This window comes from Propithecus coquereli, unplaced genomic scaffold (genome assembly GCF_000956105.1).
Source record: "Propithecus coquereli isolate 6110/MARCELLA unplaced genomic scaffold, Pcoq_1.0 Scaffold18, whole genome shotgun sequence".
NCBI classification, from domain to species: domain Eukaryota; kingdom Metazoa; phylum Chordata; class Mammalia; order Primates; family Indriidae; genus Propithecus; species Propithecus coquereli.
This window is the reverse complement of record NW_012142745.1, coordinates 3,437,573-3,463,832: the sequence shown is the minus strand read 5'-3', so window position 1 is coordinate 3,463,832 and position 26,260 is coordinate 3,437,573. Positions and strand designations below refer to the sequence as shown.

The 26,260-nt window shown below is 39.0% G+C and overlaps 1 protein-coding gene across 1 annotated transcript in view; it reads left to right on the top strand.

Annotated features, from left to right (window-relative positions):
* EPHA4 (EPH receptor A4) overlaps window positions 1-26,260 on the top strand; it is a 143,381-nt gene that overhangs the window by 53,228 nt on the left and 63,893 nt on the right. The window contains exons 4-5 of the mRNA XM_012642583.1: window positions 9,876-10,031; window positions 25,695-26,033. Coding sequence (XP_012498037.1) covers window positions 9,876-10,031; window positions 25,695-26,033 — 495 coding nt within the window. The remainder of the gene's footprint in view (window positions 1-9,875; window positions 10,032-25,694; window positions 26,034-26,260) is intronic.

The following is a 26,260-nucleotide window of genomic DNA, read 5'->3' as shown; positions in this document are numbered from 1 at the left end:
TATGGTTACTACATAAGCCATGGATGCTATGAATTCAATCTTGGGTTTTCTTCCTTGTGTTAATAACAGAGGAAATAAAAAAATAATGGATAAGGTATCGTATAGTATTTTAGAAATTATATCTAGTCTTATTTAAAAACAAAACAAAAAATCTGAGATTTAAAAAAATAAAATACATACGTTATTCCATCTTCATCTCATGTAGCCAGTTACACCAGGCTGTAGTAATATTACAAGTAATAATAGCAAGTTCCCCTTTTAGTGAGTAGCTAATACACACCACACACTATGCTTTATCCTCGTGTGGATTGTCCCATTGAATCACCACATCAGTGCTTCAGATAAAAAAAATTGAAGTTCAGAGTGATAAATAGTTTGTTCACACACCTAATAAACGGCAGGGCTAAGAACCAAATTCAGATCTCTGTGACTCCAGACCAAAGTTCAGGCCGTTCTCATTATGTGTCCCCCTGCCCTTGCTATAAATTATTATGCAGTGTAAAAAGAAATAAGACAGTGAGTATGAATGTTAGATAGAAAACAATCAGTGATTTGTTTGTAGTTTATTTTTTGCCTTTGTCATTCTTTACTTACATTGTTGCTGTTGTTGATTATAAAACATCTCTGTTCTAAGTATCTTAACTTTTCTAAATGGATGTGTGCTATATGCCTTTATAAACTTGATTAAGGTAACCAAAAAGGAAATATTTAAATTTTATCTGAACCTTTCTGTTTCCACTATCTCCCCTAAAGCCATTTTAAAATAATATCCTGAGGATACTTAAGACCAGCATAAGGTGAGAGCCCTCAAAACAACACAGTACATTTTTTCAAATTTCTCAGATGTTGGACTAGAGAAAGTAAAACTTTGTATGAATGGAATAATTTTGAATTTCTAGTTTTGGCAACTGTCTTTTGAAGAATAGTTTCTGTAGAGAGCAACAAAAATCCCAAAATAATTAAGTTTAATTATTTAGTAATTTTTAACATCCATCAGAGTTTATCTTCCTGAACTTACAGAAAACAGAAGGGTGTTCTGAAATTGAATAAATAAGAATTAATTGTGTCATTTAATAGTTGTGAAACACAGTATCAAAAAACAGCAATGATCAGTTCACAGCGTTGATATTAGAGGACAACTTATTTGAGACATTATTAGTTTCGTAAGTTTTCTTTGAATTTTACAATGTAGCCTTTAACATAGCAGAGTTCTGTGTGTGAGCTTGTCTCTTTTCCTTTTTCTTTTGGAGCAATCCATTTTTATAACGATATTCTACCCCAGGCCCTGTTCTGCAATGTTGGGGGCATCACAACGTGTACTTATTGATTTGAAGAATGATTTAAGTTTTATAAGGAATTCATTTATTTTTTTATATTTCAAAAATGTCAGATTTCTGACTTGCTCCCTCCCAACTCCAAAATCAATTACTCTTCTCCTGATAATAATTTGGTCCATGGGGGCCAGGCATGGTGGCTCACACCTGTAATCCCAGCACTTTGGGAGGCCAAGGTGGAAGGGTTGCTTAAGGACAGGAGTTTGAAACCAGCCTGGGCAACATAGTGAGACCTGGTCTCTACAAAAAATAGAAAAATTTGCTGGCCATAGTGATATGTGCCTGTAGTCCTAGCTGCTTGGGAGATGGAGGCAGAAGAATTGCTTGAACTTAGGAGTTTGAGGTTCCAGTGAGCTATGATGATGCCACTGCACTGCACTTTAGCCTGGGTGACAGAGTAAGACCCTGTCTCAAAAAAAAAAAAACAAAAAAACCCCAAAATGGCCCTGTAACATTTGGATATTGGAAAAAGGATAAGGTGGTTTGAAGCTATTTGAAACAAACTACACTTTGATACTTTTACTTAGAGATGGGTCTCTTTATGGTTTCGTAGTTGTTCTCAAAGTGTGGTCCCTGTGGTCCGGCAGCATCGTCATTAGCCTGGGAGTTCATAAGAAACGCAAATTCTCAGGCCTCGCCAGGAAATTATAAATTCACATTCGGGGCCAGCAATTGGTCTTTTCATAAGTCCTTTGAGTCATTCTGACATATGCTAGAATCTGAGAAGAAAGATTAGAAGCTGCTGAGATTAGAAGTTTGGCATTCTAGCTAAATTTGGATCCAAGCCATCTTCCGTCTACAGGCTCTACTTTAGTTAACTCTATGACCCAAACTAGAGCTTAGGCTACACTTAGAATGACCTGAGAGACCAGTCACATCTTTCAAAGCTCTCAAACACTTTTTTTGTCTATGTCTTTATCGCTGACTTGAGGTTGGGAGTAAACCATCTTCACAAGCAGAACATTACGGCATCATGTGTCTGTATCAGTCATCAATACAAAGCATTTTGACTGCTGTTATAGTTGTTCCATGAATTAGTGGCTCAGAAACCAAGGCTCAGTGTCATTCTTTTATTTCATAGATGAAAACGGTTCAAGCTTGAGATTTCCAGGGAATAAAAACCCTAAAATAGTATAAATCTAAAATTAATCATAGTATATAATTGCAAAAATTTTGAAGTGCATAAAAAAATTTCCAAAATGTGGTATAGGAATATCACCCAAATCACACTACATCATTTAATCAAGAAAAAAAAAAACACTTTAAAAATGGTTTTACTTATAATAGCACTGAGTCACATCAGTTTTTTCAGTAAGATAGTTGATGGAAAGTTTACTCTTTTGCAGCAGTAGTAAGAAAGTGCTCTTTATTAAAATTTGTCATTCAGAACTCAGGGAGGCACTGCAGGGTAACAGAGATGAAGGAACTATGGATTCCAGACTTAATCCTGGCATAGCTATAGAGAGGAACTGTGGACAAGTTATTTATCTGGAAAATGAACACATCTGACTAGATCAGTGGTCAGCAAAATATGGCCCTGAGCCCATTGTGGCCAGCCCTTGGTTTTTTTATGATTTGAGAGCTAAGAATGTTTTTTAGAGATGACATTTGCAATTGATTTGATAATAGTGAACACTTTCTTTGAACCTCCATTAAGTGAAATGTTATCTCTCCAGTAAAAAATTCCATTCTCCTCATTAGTAAATCTGTGTTACAAAAAATAATTAATTACTATTATGTCTTGAATTCCATCATTAAAGAAAATTGTGAAAATCATTTTCTCTCTTGTTCCATAAGTATCCTCATAATATCCTTGGTCTTCCCCTTGGTCTCTGGTTCTTTACAGAAATATTTGCCAATCCATGGACAAGATAATATTTAAGTTTCCTTAAACAATAAAATTTTTAATGATTCTCAACACATAGCTGTAAAACCAGATGAGTAATACAGGTGACCGACACAATATGGATTAGCCAGAGTTTGGCCACATTTTGCTATTCGAGAGTTGACTAGAATCATATGAGTTCAACAACAGATCCCCATTTTTCTGTAGAAATTGTCCATCTTCACCTTGTAGTTTGAATAGTAAAAAAAAGAGCTCTGTACATATTGGTTCAAGCAGTATTGCCTGGGTTAGAAAATCGACCCTGCCTTGGGCAAATCCTTAGTCTCTCTGCCTCAGTTTTCCCATCTGTGCTATGGGAAGTCTATTAGTTAATGTTCATAGCTTCCCCAAAGATGGCTAGGACTTCTACATTTTTACAAAAACTTCAGAGCAGCACCCTCTTTGACAGATATTTCCTATTATTTTTTCTTATATCAGTAATATAATAAAAGTCTAAGAAGTGAACAATTAATCAGAGAACTAATTCAATAATGACCATTAAGTGGCTTTGATATTTCTAAAATAGATTCCTAAGCATAGTGGATATACTATGTATCCAGTACACAAAAGGCAGAGTTCTTCATTAAACCTGTTTGGAAGTGTGTACCTAATGTCATGCCCACAAGATAAGGTTGCAGAGACATATAAGGTCCCTTTTCCAAATATTTCTTGGGGACCAGTTTGCATAAATGGTTCAAATTCCCCTACAGAGAGTCACTGTCAGAATTTCAGTTTTTATCTTCAGGAGACTCCATATGAAACAGAGAAACAAATTTGAAAAACAAATTTGTTACCTGGGCAGGTAATTTTTAACCCCCCATTAATTAATGTCTATTTGTTAGAACTATAGCTCAAATTAGGTTTTTCAAGCGAGCAGTATTTCAAGAATAAATGATATTCTTTGAGGTAGGCTCAGGGTAGGTTTTCGGAACAGGTCCTTGGGTGATTGTGATACGTCTCTCATCACATTCAGCGTCCTGCATTTGCAGGAGTGCACGTGTGTGTACACGTGAGCACACACACAAGACCTAATGCTCTACTTTCTAGAGCAGCATTACCCACTAGAAATGTAATCCAAGCCACATAGGTCATTTTAAGTTTTTTATTAGGTCATTAAATATGAAATGTCCGATCTCGAATCAAAAGCACAGTTTATTATATCTCAAACAAGAAGCAATGCAATTAATCAAAGTATGTGCCTAAACTATTGATAGTTTTACCATCTTAACGGTAGCTTGTTTATGTCAGCAGAGAAGAGAGCAAGTGATGATGAAATCACAAAATGTGTTTTCTACAGCTTGTTGGGAATTGAATATTTTTTCTTGCAAGAAGTGGTCCAAAGCCTGAAAGAAGTGGTAGTTAGTTGGTGCAAGTTCTGGTGAATACAGCAGATGACAGAGAGTTTCCAAGTCCAGCCTCTGTAGTTTGAGCAGCGTTGTTTGTGGGACATGTGGTTGAGCACTGTCTTGCAAGAGGATTGGCCTATCTCTATTGACCCATTTCTGTTGCTTAATCACAAGCATCCTGACCATTTCATCCAGCTGGTTGCAGTGGACATCCGCTATAATTGATTGACCAGGTTTCATGAAGCTGTAGTGGATAATACCAGTGCTGGACCACCAGACAGACACCATTAGCTTTTTTGGATGAATATTCAGTTTTTGGATTGTGTTTTGGCACTTCTTCTTTATCCAACCATTGTGCTGAATGCTTGCAGTTGTCAAAAAGAATCCATTTTTCATCACATTGCTTTTATGTTGTGACAGCAAAGAAAGGCAAGCTTTGAGATGATTTCTCTTATGATGCTCATTTAATTCATGTGGTACTCAGCTATCCAGCTTTACCTTGCTGGTTTGTTTCAAATGGTCCAATGTTGTTAGAATACTGATGTCAAACATTGCTGCTAATTCTTGTATAGGTTGAGATGAATTGGCTTCCACTACAGCTTTCAGCTCATCATTATCCACCTTGGTCTCAAGTCACCCATGTGGCTCATTATCCACCTTGATCTCAGGTTGCCTATGTGGCTCATTTTCAAGGTTAAAATCACCAGAACAGAACTTCTCAAACCATCGATATACTGTGCCTTCATTAGCCACAACCTTCCCAAACACTTCCTTGATATTTCGAGCTGTCTGCACTGCATTGGTTGCACCAAGGAACTCATATTCGAAAATAACATGAATTTTTGACTTGTCCATGGCTTCAGAAAAATTGCTCTAAAAAAAATTTGAAAGGTAATCACAAGTCAAAAAGTGAGTTTGAAAGAACTTAGGATGTACCTTCACAATAAAAATAAAACAAGAAATGTGCAAGTTAAATGTCAGAGGTATCAACTGTCTAACTTAGTACTTAAAGAATCTGGATATTTCATACTTAATAACCTAATAGTAGCCACACTGAAAAATAATTTTTTAAAAAGTTAAAATTAAATTTAGTGATATAATTTCTTTAACTTTATTCAAAATATCATTGCTTTCAATATGTAATCGATATAAAAATTATTAATGAGATGTTTTACTTGTTTGGGTCTTGGAAGTCTTGGAAGTCCGGCATGTGTTTTACCCTTGACGAGACACATTTGCAGGGCACAGTAGCCACAGGTAGTGAGTAGATACTTTAATGGACAGTGCAGCTCTGGAGGGCCTTGAACTGGAAAGTGGATCACAGATAGCGAAGTGTGGCTGATGGAGGCAGCAAGGGGACAGGCTGCAAGGGAAGGCAAATGGAACTTGGGACCACCCCCACATCCCAACCCCTCCATTAGATTCAAGTCACATTTTTGCTGAAGGTCAGTCCTGACCCTGTGCAACTCAAAAGTATGTATATAAAAGCTTTTAGAAGAACATAATCACTGGAGTTAGATGCTGTTAACTTCACCACTGAAATGTGTGACCTTGGGCAAGTGACTTTAAACCCTCAGTTTCCTCATCTGCAAAATGGGAATAATGATAGTACCTCAAGTTCACAGAATTATTGTGACTATTGAATGAAATAATGCATGTAAATACAGCAAATACCCAATGGATGCCTGATATTTGTCATCACAATTGCTCTTATTAGCTATTTTCACAGACTAAATTAGTTAAAAAATGAACTACAAAGACAATCAAGTGCTATCAATCTTTCTATATTTCTTTAAAAAATGACCATAACCATCTACATAGGATATTTTTTAAAGAGTAAGTATAATCAGCTCGTTAAATTGGACACTACGTTTTCATGTACACACATCCATACACCAAGAAATCCAAAAGATGCTATGTTATTTTTAAAAACATTTTTGTCTTTAACTGAAAGTAACTATGTCTAAGTATTCTACAAAGAAACTCTACTGAAGACTATCTCAAAATGCAACCTTGTTATGGTAGTGGGTGAGCCAATGAAAGAAAGGAGTTTTTCTTCCTCCTCCATGTCCTCCACCTTCTTCTTTTATTTAAAGTCAGCAGAAAGAACTAATTAAGGCAAAGCTAAAGGAATTGAAGGCGAAGTTTGCATTGCACATGTGAACTAATTTTCTCACAATGGCATGTTCAGGAGGCCAAGTAAGGAGCCCATTCATCTGGTCCCTCATCTAGGGAAGCCTCACTGGAAAGAGGGCAGGAGAAAGATGTTTCTGGAGCTTGCACTTTGGACTGTTCTCTAGACTGGCTTATCAAGTCATTAGTATTCAGAAATACAGTGTAACAGTTCTCGCTTAAAAGAGAATGATGGGAAATAATAACACGTGTCAGTGCTTATAATGCCAAGTACATCTTTCACAGGGGTTTTGTTTAGAATGAAAGAGGTAGTGAAAATTTTAAGATGCAAGTAAGTGGTGAATAAATGCAGAATGTACTTACACATTTATGCACCAAATGCCAGAAGGCTGTGCACCACACAGAGCAAAGAAATGTACTGAACCATCAATTTAGTAGGTCATTTTGACTGTAGGCAGCAAAATGGTTGTGTGCATGAAAAGCCACTACTATATTTTGAGAGAGCCTTTCTAAGAATCCTGAAATATTAATAACATGGTTTTAATGTGGTTGAAGACAAAAGAATGTGTTAAGGGTAGCAAGGGCTGCCGAGAATAGCACAATGACAATTTTGTATTTTCTGCTCCTGCTTGTAAAAGCAAGAGGAAGAGAGTAAAAATAGCGCATTTAAAGAACAGCAGTCTTCAATTTTCCAAATTTGTGTAAAAGTCTGTGTTCCTAAATGAACTCACAAATATTTATTATTGGTAGTATATTAATACTAGCTTTGAGGAAAAATAGAAAAATAATATAAGCTTGCAAGTGTATTTTTCCTTAAATTCGCATAATATATATCCCAAATTTTTGCACTTTAAGAAATTTAAAGAAATTAGGAGAAACATTCTCCAATTTTATTTTTGTGAGCTATGAGTTTGATTTTTTAACTGGAAATAGTTATATAAGAACAGAAGTTGAGGAAACAGCGATGCCTCTTTTTTCTTACAAGCTTTTCAAACGTGATGTTTTGACATTGCAATGATCAGTCATTGGCCAATGTTTTTCATCGCCGATCTCCCACTCTCACTGTGAGTTTTTAGATTTTGATGCTTGATGAAATGGAGGTGCCCAAGAATCAGTCAGTAACATGCAGCGTTTTCCCCAAACATTCAGATGTGAAGAAATGAAAGCAATTTGCGCCTTCTTGGCAGTTCTAACATGAGATGCCACAAGTTGCTTTTGTCAGCTAGGACTGACTGAGTGCCTGGTGGGACCCAGTGGGTTTGTGTTTGTGTTCAGAGACTCATTGTGTTTGATGTGGGAAGGCCAGTGGACCCCAGGGCTTCTTCCTGCCTAAGCAGGGGTTTCTGATTTTAATCGAAACCCTGGGGCCATCTTAAGCATGACCAAAGAGCACCTTGCAAGTTGAACCTTATCTAATTATGCAATGTGTATAAACTTGAGACACATAAATCTCAGTCATCAGAGCAACTTGTTTTTCTAAGATGCTCCGGTCCAGTGAGAGACGAAAGCAAAAATAAGGGAGAGATTGATCTCCGAGCACTTTTATTGTCGGTGCTCCACACGTCATAAACTTTTGGCTCGTTAAAGGAAATTCCATAAACAACTTTAGTTAATAGGAGTGAAGTAACTGTGTGCCTTTCTGAGCTCCTGCTAAACTCCCTTTCCTCTTGCCATTACAAGCGCATGATTAAGAAAATGCCAACAGGATATGCAAGTGGGAGGAACAGACTCCAACGGGAAGCCATACAGATGCTTGATGGAGGAGAAGCAGCACAGGGACTATGGCCAGATCTCCGCAGAGAATCAAACAGTTGTGTGGATCTCTTTTTATCTACTCAGTTCAGTAAGACCTGCTGGCTTGCTAGCACAGTTGGTTTGTTTTGCTGGCCAGACCCGTGAAAAATGCCTGATGGGTCCTTTCCGCAGCTGGTGTTTCTAATAGTATGCACACCTCCTGAGGACGTGATAAATAGAATTGAGAGTGAATCATGCTGCAAAGATTGTGGGCAACTGTCACATTTTCTTTTAACCTCTGGTGCCATGGAGTAACTTTCTTTTTAATGGCCTTGTCTCTGTGGGTTTAATACTGATGGTGTTGGTCAATTTTTATTTCAAGTTGAGACAGATTTGGGAGCTGACCATGAAAGGCATAGGGAAAGAAAAAATGGGGGAAGCAAGGCCCTAGTCATTATTTTTTATTATGAGTTTTCGCTGAATTAGTGAGTTTTTCCACATTAGTAAAAGTAGTCCTCAGTGTCCGTGTGATGTTTATGAAGATGAAGTCATGGAAAGCATGTCAGGTGCACAAAGAACTATATGGCCCATGTTCCCTGTGGCCTCTTGGGAGGTGTGTGCACTGCAGGGGAGGGGTGCTGAAAAAATGGAGACAGGGAAAACCAGGAGTGTTTCATTAACTTGAGAATAAATACAAAGCATTTGCTGCTCAAAAATTTTATTTTAGCGTATTGTATTTCAGAATCTACAGTTGGTAGCTTTTATGATTTTGCTCTGAAACTGTGACCTGTGCCTTACAAACTCTTGGCTTTCATACTTGGTCGCTTTTGTTGGTTTTTTGATTTGGTTCTTTCTGTAGCTGTAATTAGGAAATAATCACCAACCGATTTTTTTGTTAGCACTTGGTTACACTTCCAACTGGTTGATTGAAGACTACACTCTCAAATTCCATAGCGTGAGGCTAAGTGTACAGGTTTTGAGGGCACAACACTTGGGGTCTACACTAGTTGCTGACTGTTACCAGATGCATGGTCTTGTGCTGGTAATTAACTTCTCAGAGCTGAAATTCCTCACTTCTAAGGTAAAGATAGTGTCTATGAAAAGGAATGCTGTAGGGACTAAACAGCATCAGGCTATAAAGGGGACTGACACATAGAAAGGCCTTCAGTAAACTTTAGCTGTTATTTTATTTGCTAACACAAATTTTAAGAAGATTTCTTCTATAGGGCTCCATGCCACCTGACCAGGAATGTTAATGACCCTTAAAGCGTGACTGTAATCAATGAATGTTTTGGGTTACTTTACTTGCATCTCAAGCCGCGTGATCACTAAGGATTACAAAAAATGTCTCCCTTCTTCTGAGTCAAGGAGGTGGCTTTGGATTTTGCTCTGCTGGATTCTCTGGGTGGTTTATATTTGTTTGTCTTTTCTCCTTCCCTGCAGCTTGCAAAATTGGATATTACAAGGCTCTCTCCACGGATGCCACCTGTGCCAAGTGCCCGCCCCACAGCTACTCTGTCTGGGAAGGAGCCACCTCGTGCACCTGTGACCGAGGCTTTTTCAGAGCTGACAATGATGCTGCCTCTATGCCCTGCACCCGTAAGTTGTATGCTCGTCTTCCGTTTCTGCGATGCCAACAGCTTTCATTACCACCTAGCAGGGCACCGCCAGGTCTTCTTCCGGGATGATCATGCAGGGGGCAAATTAGATAAACATGCATTTTTCTCAGTCCTAGTAGGGGAAATACTTATAAAAAGAGAGGATCTTTTTCGTTGGTTCTGGTTGCCTTCAAAATGCACAGCTGCCAACAGACTACTTGGTGGAGAAGAGGTTGAGTGTTCAGAGGTTGTCTGACTGAGAGCTGAGATTGGAATTAGTAAATGGATTTACCGTTGCGTGAGGGAAGCCTGACAACTGCAGGAGAAATAGTAGACAGCAGGGTTCAGGAATGTGGTTTCAGGGGCAGCGTGGTGTGCACTGAGATCATTGCTGGCATTGTCGTTACACCTCTTCCATCTTTCCTCATAGTTTTGTATTCATAACCCTTAGGCCTGGATCCTAATAAATGCTTGTTTCATGATAGGCACTTAATAAATGCTGGGTTAATGAATGGATGAGCTGGGCAAGCTTGATGTGAAGTGGGTGGGGAGTTTGGGGGGAGTCTAGAAATCTCTTCTCACTCTTTAGATGGACAGTGTTCCCAGGTGTTGCCATTCCTTTCCTGTGTACTCTGGGCTTCACAGACCCTGCAGTGGCCATAATTTTGACCGGAACAGGGAGCTGTGGGCCCACTCCTTCCACCCACAGGTTCCCGGTAGGTAAGTCTGTGTTTGGTAGGACAGCCTAGTGGTTCAGTGCACAGACAGACTGTCCACAGGTTTTGTGTTTGTGTCCCAGCCCTCTGTTGAGTAGTTGGGTGACTATTTAGCCATGTAAGTCTCAGTTTTCTCACTTGCAGAGTGGAGTTAATAACAGTACCTCCCTTATGGCTGTTGGTTAGTCAACAGCCTCAAGTTGTTGTATGTTATGTAAAATGCATAAGATGAAGCTACTTGATGTATTTTAGCTTTTACTGTTATTATGACTATTATTATTTTGTTTCCTAACTACTACAAACAAACTTCATCTTGGCTGGCCTGTAGCTAATATCACTGCAAATAAAAGTTTTTTTCTGGTTTTTGAGGAATTGGAGCTGCTGTGAGGCCATTGCCTAGTGTAATCCAGTGTCACCTTTAAAAAGAGTGGGCAGACAGATTCCAGGTCTACTCCGAATCTGTACTGGAATTGCCATAACCTCCTGAGTTTCTTGTATAGCAAGAGACGATAATAATAATGACAATTTTATAATTGTACCCAAGTAATATATCAGACACTGTCAATAAATAGTGTCACATGGTTCATATTATAACAAATTGGTAAGGTAGGTATTATTCTCATTTTATAGACAAAGTAACTGCAAGCTCAGAGGTGTTAAGGAACATGCCCAAGACCACACCCCACCTGGACAAAGCTGTGTCATCTGAAAATTCTCAGTTTTTATTACTGAGAGGTTCTCTTGCCCACTCTGTCAGGTCAAGTGTAAATATCCAGAATTAAGGAGAATCTGGGTTCAGCCTTAGGTGTAGACATAAATAAGCAAGGATTTCTTTGCTTTCTTCTTTTTCTGTTCCTCCCGTAGACTAAGTACTTTCTTGGGATGGCCACTTTGGTTTGATCTGCTCAGTTCCCAACCCTTTGCCTTCCCAGTGTAAATAATTTTATACTATGTTCCATTTTCTGTGATTGGTTTAATAATAAACTCCCCATCTCTATCCATACCCACTACCAACAACTCTCTAGTTGTGGGAATTTAGGGCACAATAGCAAACTCAAGGGGAAGTATTTAGGGCTGACATTTTGATTATTGCCCTCTATTTGTACCATGCAGTTCACCACCTACTTTCCATGCAGAGAAAACGTTGTTTAGGTCGGGATTTGACTGTATTATAAATGTCATGAAATTTATCTTTGATGGCAATAGGGCCTGGCTCTTTCTCTCAGGTATTTTTCAGTCTTGTGATTCTGACCTGTTGTCTAGCATTCTAGGGGACCATGTGCCAATCACTTCATTACTGAATCTTGCTACTTGGGAGTTTAGAGATCCTCCAAAAATGGTCATGTGCCTGTGTTACTGGAACACTCGCCATATGTGTAGTAAGGATGTGGTAGTTGAACCCTTGGAATTTTATTTTGGTGAAAAAAAAGATTGTTAGCTTTATCTTGAGGATGCAAAGGGGGAAAAAATTATTGATTTTAGCATATGAATGGACCAAAAAGTATAAAATTTCAAGTAATTTTTGCATTTTTGAGATTATTTTCAACATGGTTAAGGGAAGAAGACTGGTGGCTTTTTGTGTCATTGATAAAAGATCATAAAAATACCAATGCAATAGGTGATCCTTTTTCTCCTGCTCTTGGAACTTCTTCTCCTACACTTCACTGCTTTAAGGTCTACCTCAGGGTTACTACTTCAAGAGCATTACTCTGATGGTTATTGCATCCCCCTGATTGACACACAGTGTTTCAGTTAAGAGGAAGCAAAGTGTTGATGGCAACACCACACAAACTTGCCAGTCAGAAAGCGTTCGTCTAACCTCTAACCAAGTTGGGGACATTGAGAGGGTGTTTAACCTCTCCAAGCCCCAATCTCCCCATCTATAAAATGGAATTTTCACTAGTTACTTCTGGGGTTGTTTTCAGAATTAAATGAGAAAATCATTTGCAAAGGTCTGGCACGTGTTAGGGATCTAATAAATATTTGTTCTCTTACTTTTTTATCCCCAGATGGTCACTTCCTTCCCCAAACTACCTCCACAGCAGGTTGACAATGTATCTCATTGCCTCTCTCAGTGATTTTCACCCTTGACTGCATAATTAAATTACCGGATGCTTCCCTGCACCCCGGGATCTCTGGGGGTAGGACTTAGGCATCAGTATTTCAAAAGTTGCCCTGTTAATTTCATTGTACCATTGTACAGTCAAGATTGAGACCACTGCTATACAAAACTGAATTTTTAAGTTTTGGGTTTTTTTTTTAACTTACAAATTAGCTACATAAGTCTCTTAAGACCCCCTTGAGATAAAGATAATCAGGGAAATGAGCGTACTTTGCTAGTAGATGTAGTAGCAAGTCAGGCAGCAGAATTGGACTCTAATTTTTAGCCTATGGCTCTCCCTCTCCTCCCTTCCTGTTGAATGTAGTGGACCTGCACCATCCAATACAGTAGCCACTTGGCACATGTGGCTATTTAAACTTAGAGCATTTTACATTAAATTTAAATTCAGGTTCTTATTTAAGCTTGCCATATTTCAAGGTCTCAATAGCCACATGTGGCTAGGGGTGATTATACTGGACAGCACAGCCATGGCATGTTTACATCATCGCAGAAAGTTCTATTGGACGTCACTGTAGTGGACATTGCAATAGAGAAGAGAATGGAGTTTTCAAAGGACCTCTTGTTCAGGTAACCCACAGCATACCCTCCCCACCTCCCCACTCGCACCCTGCCCCCTGCTTTATCAGATTCTCTTGACAAGATGGGGGATGGAAAGGAACATAAACATCAGGGATCCTTTCAAACTGATTCCAGCCTCTAATCAGTTCTTACCAGTTCGTTAAACCAGGTGACAAACCCAATTCCCCTGTGCTGACAGCCATGATAATCAGGCAGCTTCTTTGTTCATTATGCTGTCTTTAACCCCAGCATTCTTATGCAGCCCTGCATTTAGTGATCGCTCACTGTGACGGCACACTAATGAAGAAATAAAACACACTATCTGAGACTCATTCTTCTAGCCAAAGAGAGACTGTGCTTCACTGGCCTGTAAAATCAGGTTTTTGTTCACTTGGGGAACGATTAGACCAGGTGAATTCAAGTAGCATTGGCTAATTTGGAAGGAAACGCCTAGGAAATTCACACCATCTACATTGTTGGAGGACTTCGGAGAATTTAGAGTAAATAAAGTTTATCTTTGAGAGTACTTTTGATGGAGCCTGTAGTCAGGGTAACATAAATGGCTGCCTATGAGACGTACTCAGATGTTACCATGGAAGCGTCATCTGAGTGTTTCCAAGAAAACAGCCCATACTTGTTTGGGATAGGGCATTTAGACCAAGCTGGTAGATTCTCCATCCGATGGCTTGGCAGGAGACAGGCCATCCTCTTTTTCTATGCCTGTGACTTTCAGGCCTGTTCTTCAGCTCACTTGGTGACTCTTGAAAGATATTTCAAGAATTCTGAACATTCTCCATTCATGGATATTAAATACATCATTTGTCTCCTACATGAAGAAAATCCAAGCTGGGTGGCGTCACATAACCAAATGCACTCACCGTGGAATTTTTCTGGTTTATTTTTGTGGTTGTTGTTTATTTATTTTTTTTTCTTCCGGAAGCCTAAGTTATTGTCAGAAAGTAGAGATATAAGTGTTCACTTCAGACACTGTTATCAGTCAACAGGCTTTTCCGGCAACACTGCCAACAGGACAGACACCAATACTGCTACACATTCAAGGATGCCATTCAAGCCCATGATGGAATTTCGATTTCATGAATCATTTCTTAACAGGAATTTTGATGTGACTTTTATTAATGAAATTAATGTCCTTTAACTCTGCAGATAACCAGCCTCTTCCTCTTTCTCCTTATGTTTCCCTTTCCCATTAGTCTGGAACGTAGTTGGGCAATCAGCCTTGTTGGGAGTGGTCACCTGCATGCCTGTGCAGGAAGGCTTTGTGCAGGAAGACTTTTGAGTGCCTCTGTCATTTAGTTGCTTGTTCGATGATTATAGTGAGAAAGGTCTTCTTTCCCCCACTGAGAGGCTGAGCCAATACTATACTTAAGGTAACTTTTCAACTCCTTATTGTCTTGCAAAATGTGCTAGAAAAATGCCTTGTAAAGGTAGTGCATTGGCTTTGGATATCTAGAAAAAACATAGCTAATTTGTTATTTTGCCACCTTTACTCCTGAGCACTATTACCAGAGCAATCTTCCATATTTTTCACTTGGAAATCTGCCCTTGTGCGTTTGGTTGCTCTTTATTTAACTTGTTTGATGAAACTTATTAGAGCCTTGTGATTGGGAGCACCCTGTAAATGAGAGATTATTATTTTAGATTGCCAACTTGAAGGGCCTTTACAAATCTGTCTCGAAGTAAACGGCCTTGAATAATTCAGTCAGCTGTGCCAAACAAACAAAGAGTGATTGATTGATACTTAGACATGGCCTAAAATATTCCAAAATTGCAGCTTTTAAGACAATTTATACTAGAAGAGCTTAGAGCTAATGAGGGTAAATTCACCAAGATTCTAGGATGAAAGATCCAGATTTGAAAAAGCTTTCTGCAGGTTTAGGTTATCAAGAAATTGAAATAGCCAAGTTCTAAACAACAAACATCACTTACTTTGTCTTTACATTTGCCTTTTCTAATTGAATTTAGTGTTCTGCTGTATTTCCTCCAGAAAGTGTATTGTTTTAAAATTACCATTTCAGTTCTATTACTCAGAGCCCTCGCTTCTAATGCTTTCTGACAGTTATCAACATAATGAACCATAATGAAATGATGGGCAATCTTCAGTGGAAACCCAATGTCTATTCCACTGGTGCTGTGTGACTGTGTTGTTAAAATTTGAATGCAAATTAAAATAACATCGTCCTTACTTGTTTCCAAGGTCAGGAGAAGAGAGGGACTCTTTTCTTTTTTTTTTTTTTAAAGTGCTTTAATTTTGGGAATCTCACATCCGTTTTCAACCAACTTCTTGAAGACGCTCCTGATGTTCAATTCGAGTCTCTACCCCAAAGGTTCACAGGCTTAACAGTCTGGCTCAGGGATTTGGGGAGGGAGATCTAGAGCGAGGCTTTGATGTATAAACCACAGGATAAAAGGCAACCTTCAGTTTCAAGTGAACTACATTTTTTTCCCCACCTGAAAGCATATTTCTTTTGCTTTAGAGCTGCAAGTAACTAATAATATGATGATGGGGGAGGGGTACATTTCTATGAAATAGATCAGTGAGGCTGCAGTTAGCTCTTGTGAAAGACTAGTTAGTTGAAAAGGGAGAACCAGGGCCAATGATTCCCAAAGTGTCATTCATGAAAGTATTTCGGAGGATCCCTTGGTTGATCTCTAATTTTATTATCCAATGCAATCCATCATTTTTATGAACATATTTTTATGAAAACTGTTGAATCCAAGATTTCCAGGGGAATTTCTTATTTCATGTCATTTATCAAATTTGCAACGTCATGGTGTAGTTTCATACCGCATTCCATTTGTCACCAGATGAAAACTCAAATTGACATACCAACTCCCCCATTGCCAGATTATGTGGTTGGTTTTTAGTTCAGAACAGATGGTCCTGCTGCCTGTTAGTTGATAAGCTGGCTAATGTGTCTGTCCCCTGGACTGTACAAACTGATCAAAGCAACCAAAGACATTTTGACAAGTCATATGCAGCCTTCAGCCTAGGCTGCTTCTTTACTTAGATTTCAATAGTTCAAGGTTTGACATTAGTGAGTGAGTAAACCACATCCTCGTTTCTTTCTTTTGGATTGCCTGTCAGCATTTTAACTACTAGTAGGGAAAACATACCTTCTGAACCAAGTATACGATTCTTGTTTGAAGACAATTAGAGATACAGGGAGAAAAGTCCCCAGCTGAGCTTCATGGAAGGGACTAGATGGATGCCAGGCTGATCACTTGTCATTGGTTGTTTGCAAAATTTTAAAAACTTCATGATATTTCATAAAGATTTGGTATCCTCTCATTGAATTTTTTTTCCCCAAAACAATGCTGTTTTAGCCTCCTCTTTCCTGTTCAACCTACTTCTCGTTTTATAGGGATAAATAATCCAATGAGGATTCAACTGGGAAATGCGTAGGTTTGGGGAACACTAACGTATGCCCAAGTGAGAGGCTTGAATAATCTGCCAGGGCCATTTAGCCAGGTTATTACAATGTTTCTACCGCCATGAATAATTAAGAGTGGCTTGTCATCCACTGAGCCCCATCATTTCTGGATGGCATTTTTGACACTATTCATGTAAGTCATACGGTGGATTTTCGCAGCATGCTTTTATAAAACAGAGTCAATTATACATATTTTCTGAGATCCCCTGGGGTGAGAACTGGCTATCTTCTTTGCTATCAGCATTCAGATTTTTCTTTCATAGTTGACTCCACATATTATCTAAAACCCAGCAAAAGATGAGCTCAGGGAAGAGTCTGTTGCAGAGGTATAATTGCCCCTTGCTCTCCTCCTGTGATCTTCCACTCAGAAAATGAACCTTTAACAGAAACTCCTAACTACCCTGTTGCATGGAAGGTAGGAACCAGGTAGAGAGGACAGCCCAGCTAAGGAAGAGCACCATCCCAGAGGTAATGCTCGCTAGTCATCTTTATCATAAAGGGAGGGGAAGCTAAGAGAAATTGAATTGTGGGATAAATTGAGAAAGTTGGAAACTTTCCACCCTGTTCCAAAAAAGAATTCATAGTTATGCTTCATTACTTTCTTTAAATCATTTATATCTCTGTGAAGTGGGGAGGGAGGTTGTTTAGCCTTGGAGTTAGGATTTCTGATCATAGCTTTGCACGTATTGGCTGTGTTAATTTGAGTGAGTTGCTTAACTTTTATTATCTTAGTTTTTGGTCATTAGATTGCTGGTAATAAATACTTTTCTGTCAGATTTTATTATGGGGATCAAATAAGATAAGGTATGAAAAACTGCTTTGTGAGAAATGTAAATTAATGTACAGGCTAGCTAATTCTAACATGAAATACTCAATCCTACTTTTCTCGGTCTTTTATATTGCAGCCTTCTCATATATCACTGAGAACTTACTTTATAAAATACTTCAGCCATAAGCTAGTTATCCTAATACAAAGAAATCAAACTGCTAATTAATCCAGTGAAGAAAAGACAAAAAAATTCCTGGAGAGGAACATAGAAAAGTAGATATACCAGAAAGATAGATGATGGAAAAATCCCTGCAAGGAGTTAACCTCTATAGGAAGTCAAGAATTTTGCATGACAGCACCAAGTGATTGATGAGTCCACATGGTTCTGTTTCTAAATAATGGACAGCTAGCTCTGTTTGGCTTTATTCATTGTTAAAACCCATAAATCGCCATGATAAAAGGTTATGCACTGTTCATATATCTCAGAAGAGGTGTCCCTGAACAGCAGTCTTTATGTAAACCAACCCACTGTAGCAAGGGCTGAGAGAAAGCAATTAGTGGTGGCAAAGTATACAACTGTCCGGGGAAGCATGGGCTCTATCTATTTCATAGTCAAAATTTACACATCCCAGTTGTTTACTCTGCCTTACAACCTGCCTTTCAGCTAGAGAGAGATTAACAGGAAAGGCTTATCTGAAGGGTTGAAGGGTTTTACAGCTAAGACACCGAAGTATTATTGACAGTCCAAAAGTTGTTCATGATTAATGAAGCCTTATGAAATGGATCTAGCAACCCAAGGTGCTGCTTCCTCAGAAGACAAGTGTTGTACCAGTTACCTTGGCATTTTAGTGAAGTGACAGTAACACTGAAAGCAATTGATCGTGTAAGAGTTACGTTTTTGCTCGTGGTCTTGGGGGATGCTCTTTTCCACATCCAGAATTAATTTCATGGCTCAGGCACTGAATTTTAAAATGGTGATTAAAAATCAGTTAAGTATTAAAAGTCTGTGATAGGCCGGGCGCGGCGGCTCACGCCAATAATCCTAGCTCTCTGGGAGGCCGAGGTGGGCAGATTGTTTGAGCTCAGGAGTTCGAAACCAGCCTGAGCAAGAGCGAGACCCCGTCTCTGCTAAAAAATTAGAAAGAAATTAATCGGACAACTAAAAATATATAGAAAAAATTAGCCGGGCGTGGTGGCGCATGCCTGTAGTCCCAGCTACTCCGGAGGCTGAGGCAGAAGGATCGCGTGAGCCCAGGAGTTTGAGGTTGCTGTGAGCTAGGCTGCCCTCACGGCACTCTAGCCCAGACAACACAGTGAGGCTCTGTCTCAAAAGAAAAAAAGTCTGTGATAGCTCTGGAAACCACTCTATCACATGAGACCAGCAACTTTGGTTTTTCTATCAACTATCTCCTTGCCCTGGTTGCAGACTTGTTTTTTTTTCCCCCCTACATTTTAGTATGCGATCTTGCGATTGCCTTTTCTTTTTCTTTCTTTATTGTTATTATTATTATTATTGTGTTGCTCGGTTTTTCGTGCACAAGTGCTATGACAGTGAGGCTTCTGAAGAGTGAGCTGGACTGGGCTCTAAAGGATCATCATTCATTCTCTTATTCATTCAGCAGATACTTACTGAGCATCTAGTCGATGCCGGGCATCTAAGGGCCAGGGATATTCTCTTGAACCAGAAGAAAGAAGATTCCTCTTCTCCTGGAGCTTATGTTCTAATGGGAATGCAAATAACAAACAAATAAACAAGATAATTCAAGATTCTCACAAGTAGGAAATGTTTTTTAAAACAGTGATGTGATAGGGTGCATTGGGACAGGGCAGGAGAGGATTGCAGTTCATATGGAATAGTCAGAAATGAGAAGGTGAGACCCCAGGAATAAGGAATTAGCTAATCAAAGAGCCAGGGGTGAGAATTCCAGGCAGAGCTACCAAGTCCAAAGTATCTGAGTTGCATATTTCAAGTTTTGCTAACAATTTGAAGTTTAAACTTGTCTTATTTTTTCCCTCAGCTTGGCGTCTGTTAGCACTTTAATTCCAGTTGTTTAAGAAGTAGAATTTTCAGGTATATATGGCATGTTACATCATCTGTTCACATATATTTAAACTCTTCGGCAGAACCCATTTCTGCCAGACCCACTTTTAAATGCAATTATCATAGTATCTTTTGCTGAAGTTCCAGTTGCTTCCTATGAGAATAAAGGTGCATTTTCTCTGACTTGTGGGGATGGGGTAGAATGCCCAGGCTGCAGTTATCTTTATCTGGACTTTTCATAGAATGGTTTATATCAAACTTAGTAGTTCACACTGGAGACATTTATGACTTTAGGTTCAGTGTTGGCTCATGGTTTTTAAATGATATTATTAAGGCTTATACACATTTCTCGTGGATATGTAAATATTGGGTTATCCTAAAGGGGCTACTTTAAATACCGACATAAGCTACTAAGTGTGTTCGCTAAACTACTCAGGAATTAAATTTTAGTCTAATCCACGGGAGGAAAGAATTAAGATGTGTGAAATTACTGGAATTTTCTTTTATGCTTGCAATATTGCCCTTCTTAAATGTCACATTCACTGAATTTCTCCAGATAGTCTGTGGTTCATTTTCAGAAGCTTGTCTTTTTGCAGAGAAGAGCACATGATAGGTTAAGGAAGATCAAGACTCCTTTTATAATATAACATGATACGATGTGATATTTTCTGATATGATATGATGGTCCTTTGCATCTGCTATAACTTGGCTACAGTTTCTTTGGGGGTTCCTACCGTCAAAGTCCTGTCACCTGAATGCAAGGTGACATCCCACTCGAAAATAATAATTACGCATTGTAGCACCTTTCACCAGTACCTGCTGTGTGATGCAGAAAGTATTTCACACCAGTGAAGTGAACGAACGTTCATTAGATTTACCAAAATGACAAGAAACACAGTGCCCATTTCTTTCTGAGCAATGAGAAAATCAAGAACTAGGCTGTATTTCACATATTTTATTCCTTCCTTAGTCAATGAAGGTAGATATAACTTGGGCTGTAGAAGCCAGGGTTGTTACCTGGGCTGTATAAATGTGTTAGGCTATGCAGCCTAAAATATTTAATTAATCAGGGGGTTCTGGACTGAGCCCTTTAGATAGACCCCAGATGTCCTCTAAGTCCTCCCTAGAATTATGGGCGAAATTCTGAGGGTGCCTGAGAGCATCTTCCTAGGAAGAAGGTACATTGTCGTCATCACATCCTCAACTTTCAATTTAAACTGTCCGCTATCTTTGCAAGTAAAGTTTTCTTGGAATACAGCCATGCCCATTTGTTTAGGTATTGTCTGTGGCTGCTTTGGAGATACAATGCCAGAGTTGAGTAGTTGCTACAGAAACCAGATGGCCCATAAAGCCTAAAATATTTACTTTCTGGCTAGATAGTAAAATTTCTTTACAGAGAAATTATGCTGACTCCTGCTCTAAAGATTATTGCATTTGACTTTTGTTTCTGGTAGTACAGCTATTATCTGCGCCACTAAACTATATTAAAAATGTGAAGGGCATTCTAAATATAAAACCTTTAAAATAGTTTAACATGCTAAGCCTCATTCTTGCAGAGAGGCAGTGAGAGACAATCCTGGGCTTATATGTGAATTTCATGGGATGTTTATAAATATAACCAAAAATATAAAGGAAGGAACATTTAGTTTCTCTTAAATACACGTTAGCATATGATTAATTTATGTTTAAAAATGTGTTTTTGGTTAAAAAATTAAAATTAAAAGAAAAAGCTGTAGTTCTAGAAAGGCTAATAAGGAAAATGCCAGCCTATCTTTGGAAATGTTAAAATTAATTTTCTTTCGAGGTAAAGTGTTGCCCTGGTTCATGCCTGAATAAATCATTACCTGAAATCAAGGTGGAAAGAAAAAGTCGTAAAAACCAATACCAACTTGACAAAACTTTATTTGTTAGAGCCCACATGTTAAATTCCCAGCCATGGTGGTTGGTTCAGCAGTTATAAAACAGGACAGAGCAGGGTGCTTGCCCTTACATCCAATGCACACATAATCCATATTTAGTTCCCTTCTGTTTCTTCCCTTCCCTTAGGTTCCCTACCCCTTCCTTCAACTATCCAGGAAACTATCAGGAAAGTATCAAAATGAATCAGAATATTTTTTTGCCTCTCTTCCTTAGAGCAGATGACAAACACTGGACTCTCAATGAATATTCGTTGACTAAATGAATGACTCCACAGTCCTTCCCAACAGAAATAACCAGTAATATTTGATATATAGTAGCCCTTCCTGCTTTTTCCAAGGTAACTGTAAACTATGAAAAAAGAGGAATTTGAATTAAAGTCGTTACATTGTGATACTCCTTTATAGCCTTAATGCTAATGAATCTGTACATGAAAAGCTGACTCTGTACAGCTTTAGCTCCGAGAAGGCTGCATCAATTCACATACCTCAAAACACCGCAGGTGTGTGGGTGTAGGATGCATTAAAGAATTTTTTAGTTTCCTGTTCATTCATTCATTCATTCATTCATTGACTCATCCAACGTCTAGTGAGCTTGCTCTGAACTAGGAACCATGGTAGACCCTGGGAAATGAAGACATCAGTTCTCTAGAGGAGCACTTAGACTCGTGATAGAAACACACATGGAATGGTATTTGATTAGCAAGATAACATGACATGTTACAGACTAAGTAGGAAATAGAAATAAAGAGCTGAAATGTGGGACAATACCATAAGAAGAATTTGCTGCCAGTTCTATATTCAGGCTTAGGAGTGAATAGTTATGAAAAGCATAAAACCTTGCCATTCCCAGCGACCCTCCAGCTACCTCATGTCAGGGTGTGGTTAGTAGGGAAGATGTCGATGTGGGGATAGAAAATTAGAACAAGCAGTAAGTATAGCTATCCCTCTCTGTTATAAACCTCATATTTGTGATTGGAGACGTCCTTGCAGGTGGACATATTTCTGATGAGAAAAGCAATCTCTGTGTCAGAAATTTAATTGCTGCTAAATATCCAGATCTGACACCTAAATAAATGGAAGAGAAAATAATCTAAGAGTTAAATTTTTTCCTCCTAGATGCCTTGTATTTATCGAAAGAGAGCTCATGTTACTCAGAATGCCTGTTTTTTCTTCTTTTTAGCCATCTCTGCAGGTAATTGTTTTAAGGTGCTGCCGTTAAGTGTAACTGTGGGCCCAGATTAGCTTTTGGCTGTATTCAAGTCCATATATCTATTTTTTTCATTGTCTTAGAAGAAATTGCTTTCTTTTCTGAGAACGATGTGGGCCCACCCTTTAAATGGGAAACACATTTGTTATCTATTATCTTTTAATTGGTGAGAGTGAAAAAAAAAAGAAACCACAATATCACAAACACAACACAACTATCATTATGATTTTAATTTGCCAAGCATGCGTCCTTTCCCAGGCTTTTGCAGGCCAACGTTACAATCGCACTGGGTGGATATTTCTGTATATCATTTCCCCCTCTATCATATGACTTTGCCATAATTCAGTTTCTAGGCTGCTACTATGTGCCCACATAACTATCACCCTATGATAGCAAGACATGAAACCTATGTAGTTCAGTTCCCCAAACTGTTCACGGGGCAGCACTGACCTTGAGCTTGTCTCATTCTCAATGTTCCCTGGAACATCAAGCTCAGAGCCTTCTACAAGAATCACTGCCCAAAGGAAGAAGGCTGTTCCAGGTTAGCACTTGTTTTCGTGCCAGCCCTGCATTTTGAGATCCTCCAGCATCTTTGTTTTTTTTTTTTTTTCCATGTGGTGGTGTTACATCTCCGAGTCCTGTGACCATTTAGTTTTCTGCTCCATTTCTTCTCTGTTTAGACACTGCCATGCCCCGTCCTACATACTAATTACTGACTTTTTGCTTCTGCTTGATTCATTGTGTCACATTTTCCCATGTGAAAGTGGACCAGGAACCTTGGCCAGGAGGTTAATGGATTTCAGAGTCCCTCTTATTTAACTCTGGAAGTCACAACAAAATCAGAACCAGTGGCTGACCCATTTTATAATATAACCAAGCTATGGTCAGCCTCAGCTGCACCCTGGCCATGGGTTTTCTGTGGTGGCAGCCGCTGCAGAAGGTAAACAGACCCGACACCCACTCCCCCGGCCTACTTTGCTTCTCAGTTGCCGGCTGAAATTTTTGCTTTCGTTGTCATTACACCTTTTGTGGGGAACACATGGTGGACTAGAAGTAACCCCAAATGGCAGATAGTACTTTTGGATTTTAGTCAAACTCTGACACTGATTAGATTGCATGAACTTTGAGTATGATCAGATCCACTTTCCACATCTCAGTGTCCTCATCGTTAAAATGAGGACATTTGACCAAAGGATTGTAATGTCCAATGTGGCTCTTAGACTCTGTGATTTTAAATAACTCCATTTGTTCAAAAATCATTTATTCACCCTTATTAGATTCCAGTCACTGTGCTAAGGACCATAAATACAATTTTGAAATCTAGACAAGAAAGGAATTTATATTTTCTTTCTGAGGACTTATGTGAGATAATTTCACCTTAAATACAAATTTTACAACGCTTTTATAAATTTTTTTTTTCTTTAAGTTTTGCAGGATGGGGAGCCAATCTTAATGCTAAGAGAGATTGTTCGTAATCAGTCCCAAGGGAAGACTGGGAGGGCCTGTTTACCTTATTAAAATAAAGTCTTCAATAAGCTGTAGGAAGAGAAAAGGAGAGGGAATTACCCTTATTAAACGTTACCACCAAAAAATCCTTTGGCCATTAATCACCACAAGCTAGGTAGTAAATATTGACTCTAACTCCTTCCTTACAGGTTACCTCTTCTAATTCTCCAGCCTCTCTGGAGCTGTGGCTGACTAGGTCCAGCTCTCCCAAGACATGCAGGCGTTCAGTTAACTTCCTTTTCCCAAGGAACAAGTACAAATTTCCTTCAAAGTAGTCATTCCAAATACATTAGCAATAGCATAGATAACAGTGGTCAAGAAACCTCAAATTTTCATTAAAATTTATTTCAGTTCATCTTTGGGAAGACCAAAAGAGGGAAAAAGAAAGAGCTTTTCGATTGTCACCTTGAGTAAATATTTCTCATTAAAGTGCAGCAGGTGTCTTTTAAATCTTTAGAACTGGCTCAGACCAAGAAAATTCCCTCTCCCTTCTCCCAGCCTGATTCTTCTACTTGAAGGCAGTTCCTGTCACAACTTCTTGGCATATAAAGTCTAATCTTCAGCAAGAAGCAAGGGGTTATAGTGGTCTCTAGTCTTATTTTTTATTATTATTTTTAAACCAACCATTATGTTGTTAGCCATCAGTTCTGTTTCATAACAACCATTGCTATCATTCACATTTCAGAAACTCTTTGATGTTGGTGGGAAGGATCCCGTTGAAGGGCGGGGTGGTAGGGGGGTGTCTATTAGCCTCGAACAATCCCTGCCTAGATTTGAGTTCCCTCAACAGCTGTATCTCTGACATCTCTGCAACCATGTTGAACCAGTTCCTCCTAATTACCCATAAACAGCTTAGCCCTCAGCTGCCGTGTTGAACTGTAGAGGCATATCTATACAGTTCTGTTAATTTTATTTGCGATTGATGACATGCTGTCCTCAGGAATTATAATTTATCTGCAGAAGCGGTGTATAACTATTAATTTACCAGAGTCTCACAACAGCCCTGGGAACTAGAATCACATTCATTTTTCAGATGATAAGATGGAGACTAGATAAGTTATATTTTCCTTCCACTTCAGAGGGAAAGTCTGGGCTTGAAGCCCATTTGCTGTAGAGTTGCTTCACATCTCAGAGTGGCAGTGGATGCTGGGCGTTTTGTTTTTTTGGACAAGAATGAGAATGACACTCATGCACAGCCTTCTATCATATTGTTCTTTTAAAAGATCTTCTTTGCTGGCTTGATTTGCTTTTTTGCTTTCTTTGCCAAACGGGTCCACTTTACTTCCTAGAGCTGCAGAGAATAATATAAACTCTGAGAGATTCCAAAAGGATATTTCAGTTCTTGATGTGACCATATGGTTTTCTTTTCTCCAGGCCCACCATCTGCTCCCCTCAACTTGATTTCAAATGTCAATGAGACATCAGTGAACTTGGAATGGAGCAGTCCTCAGAACACAGGTGGTCGCCAGGACATCTCCTACAATGTGGTATGCAAGAAATGTGGAGCTGGTGACCCCAGCAAGTGCCGGCCCTGCGGAAGTGGGGTCCACTACACCCCACAGCAGAATGGCCTGAAGACCACCAGAGTCTCCATCACGGACCTCCTAGCTCATACCAATTACACATTTGAAATCTGGGCAGTGAATGGAGTGTCCAAATACAACCCCAGTCCGGACCAATCAGTGTCTGTCACTGTGACAACAAACCAAGCAGGTAGGAATCAGGTCCACTGTATTGTATGATCTGGATGTGTGCAGAGAAAGGGCTTATGGTGATAACCATGAATGATATTACAGTCCTTCCACTGCAGTAGAATCAATTGAATCTGGGAGCTGCGTTATAATATAATAGATACTTAGGACATTTATTCATTCAGCAAATATGCATATATATATATACATTTTGGATTTCAGCTGCATAACATGCCCTGCACTAGGTGG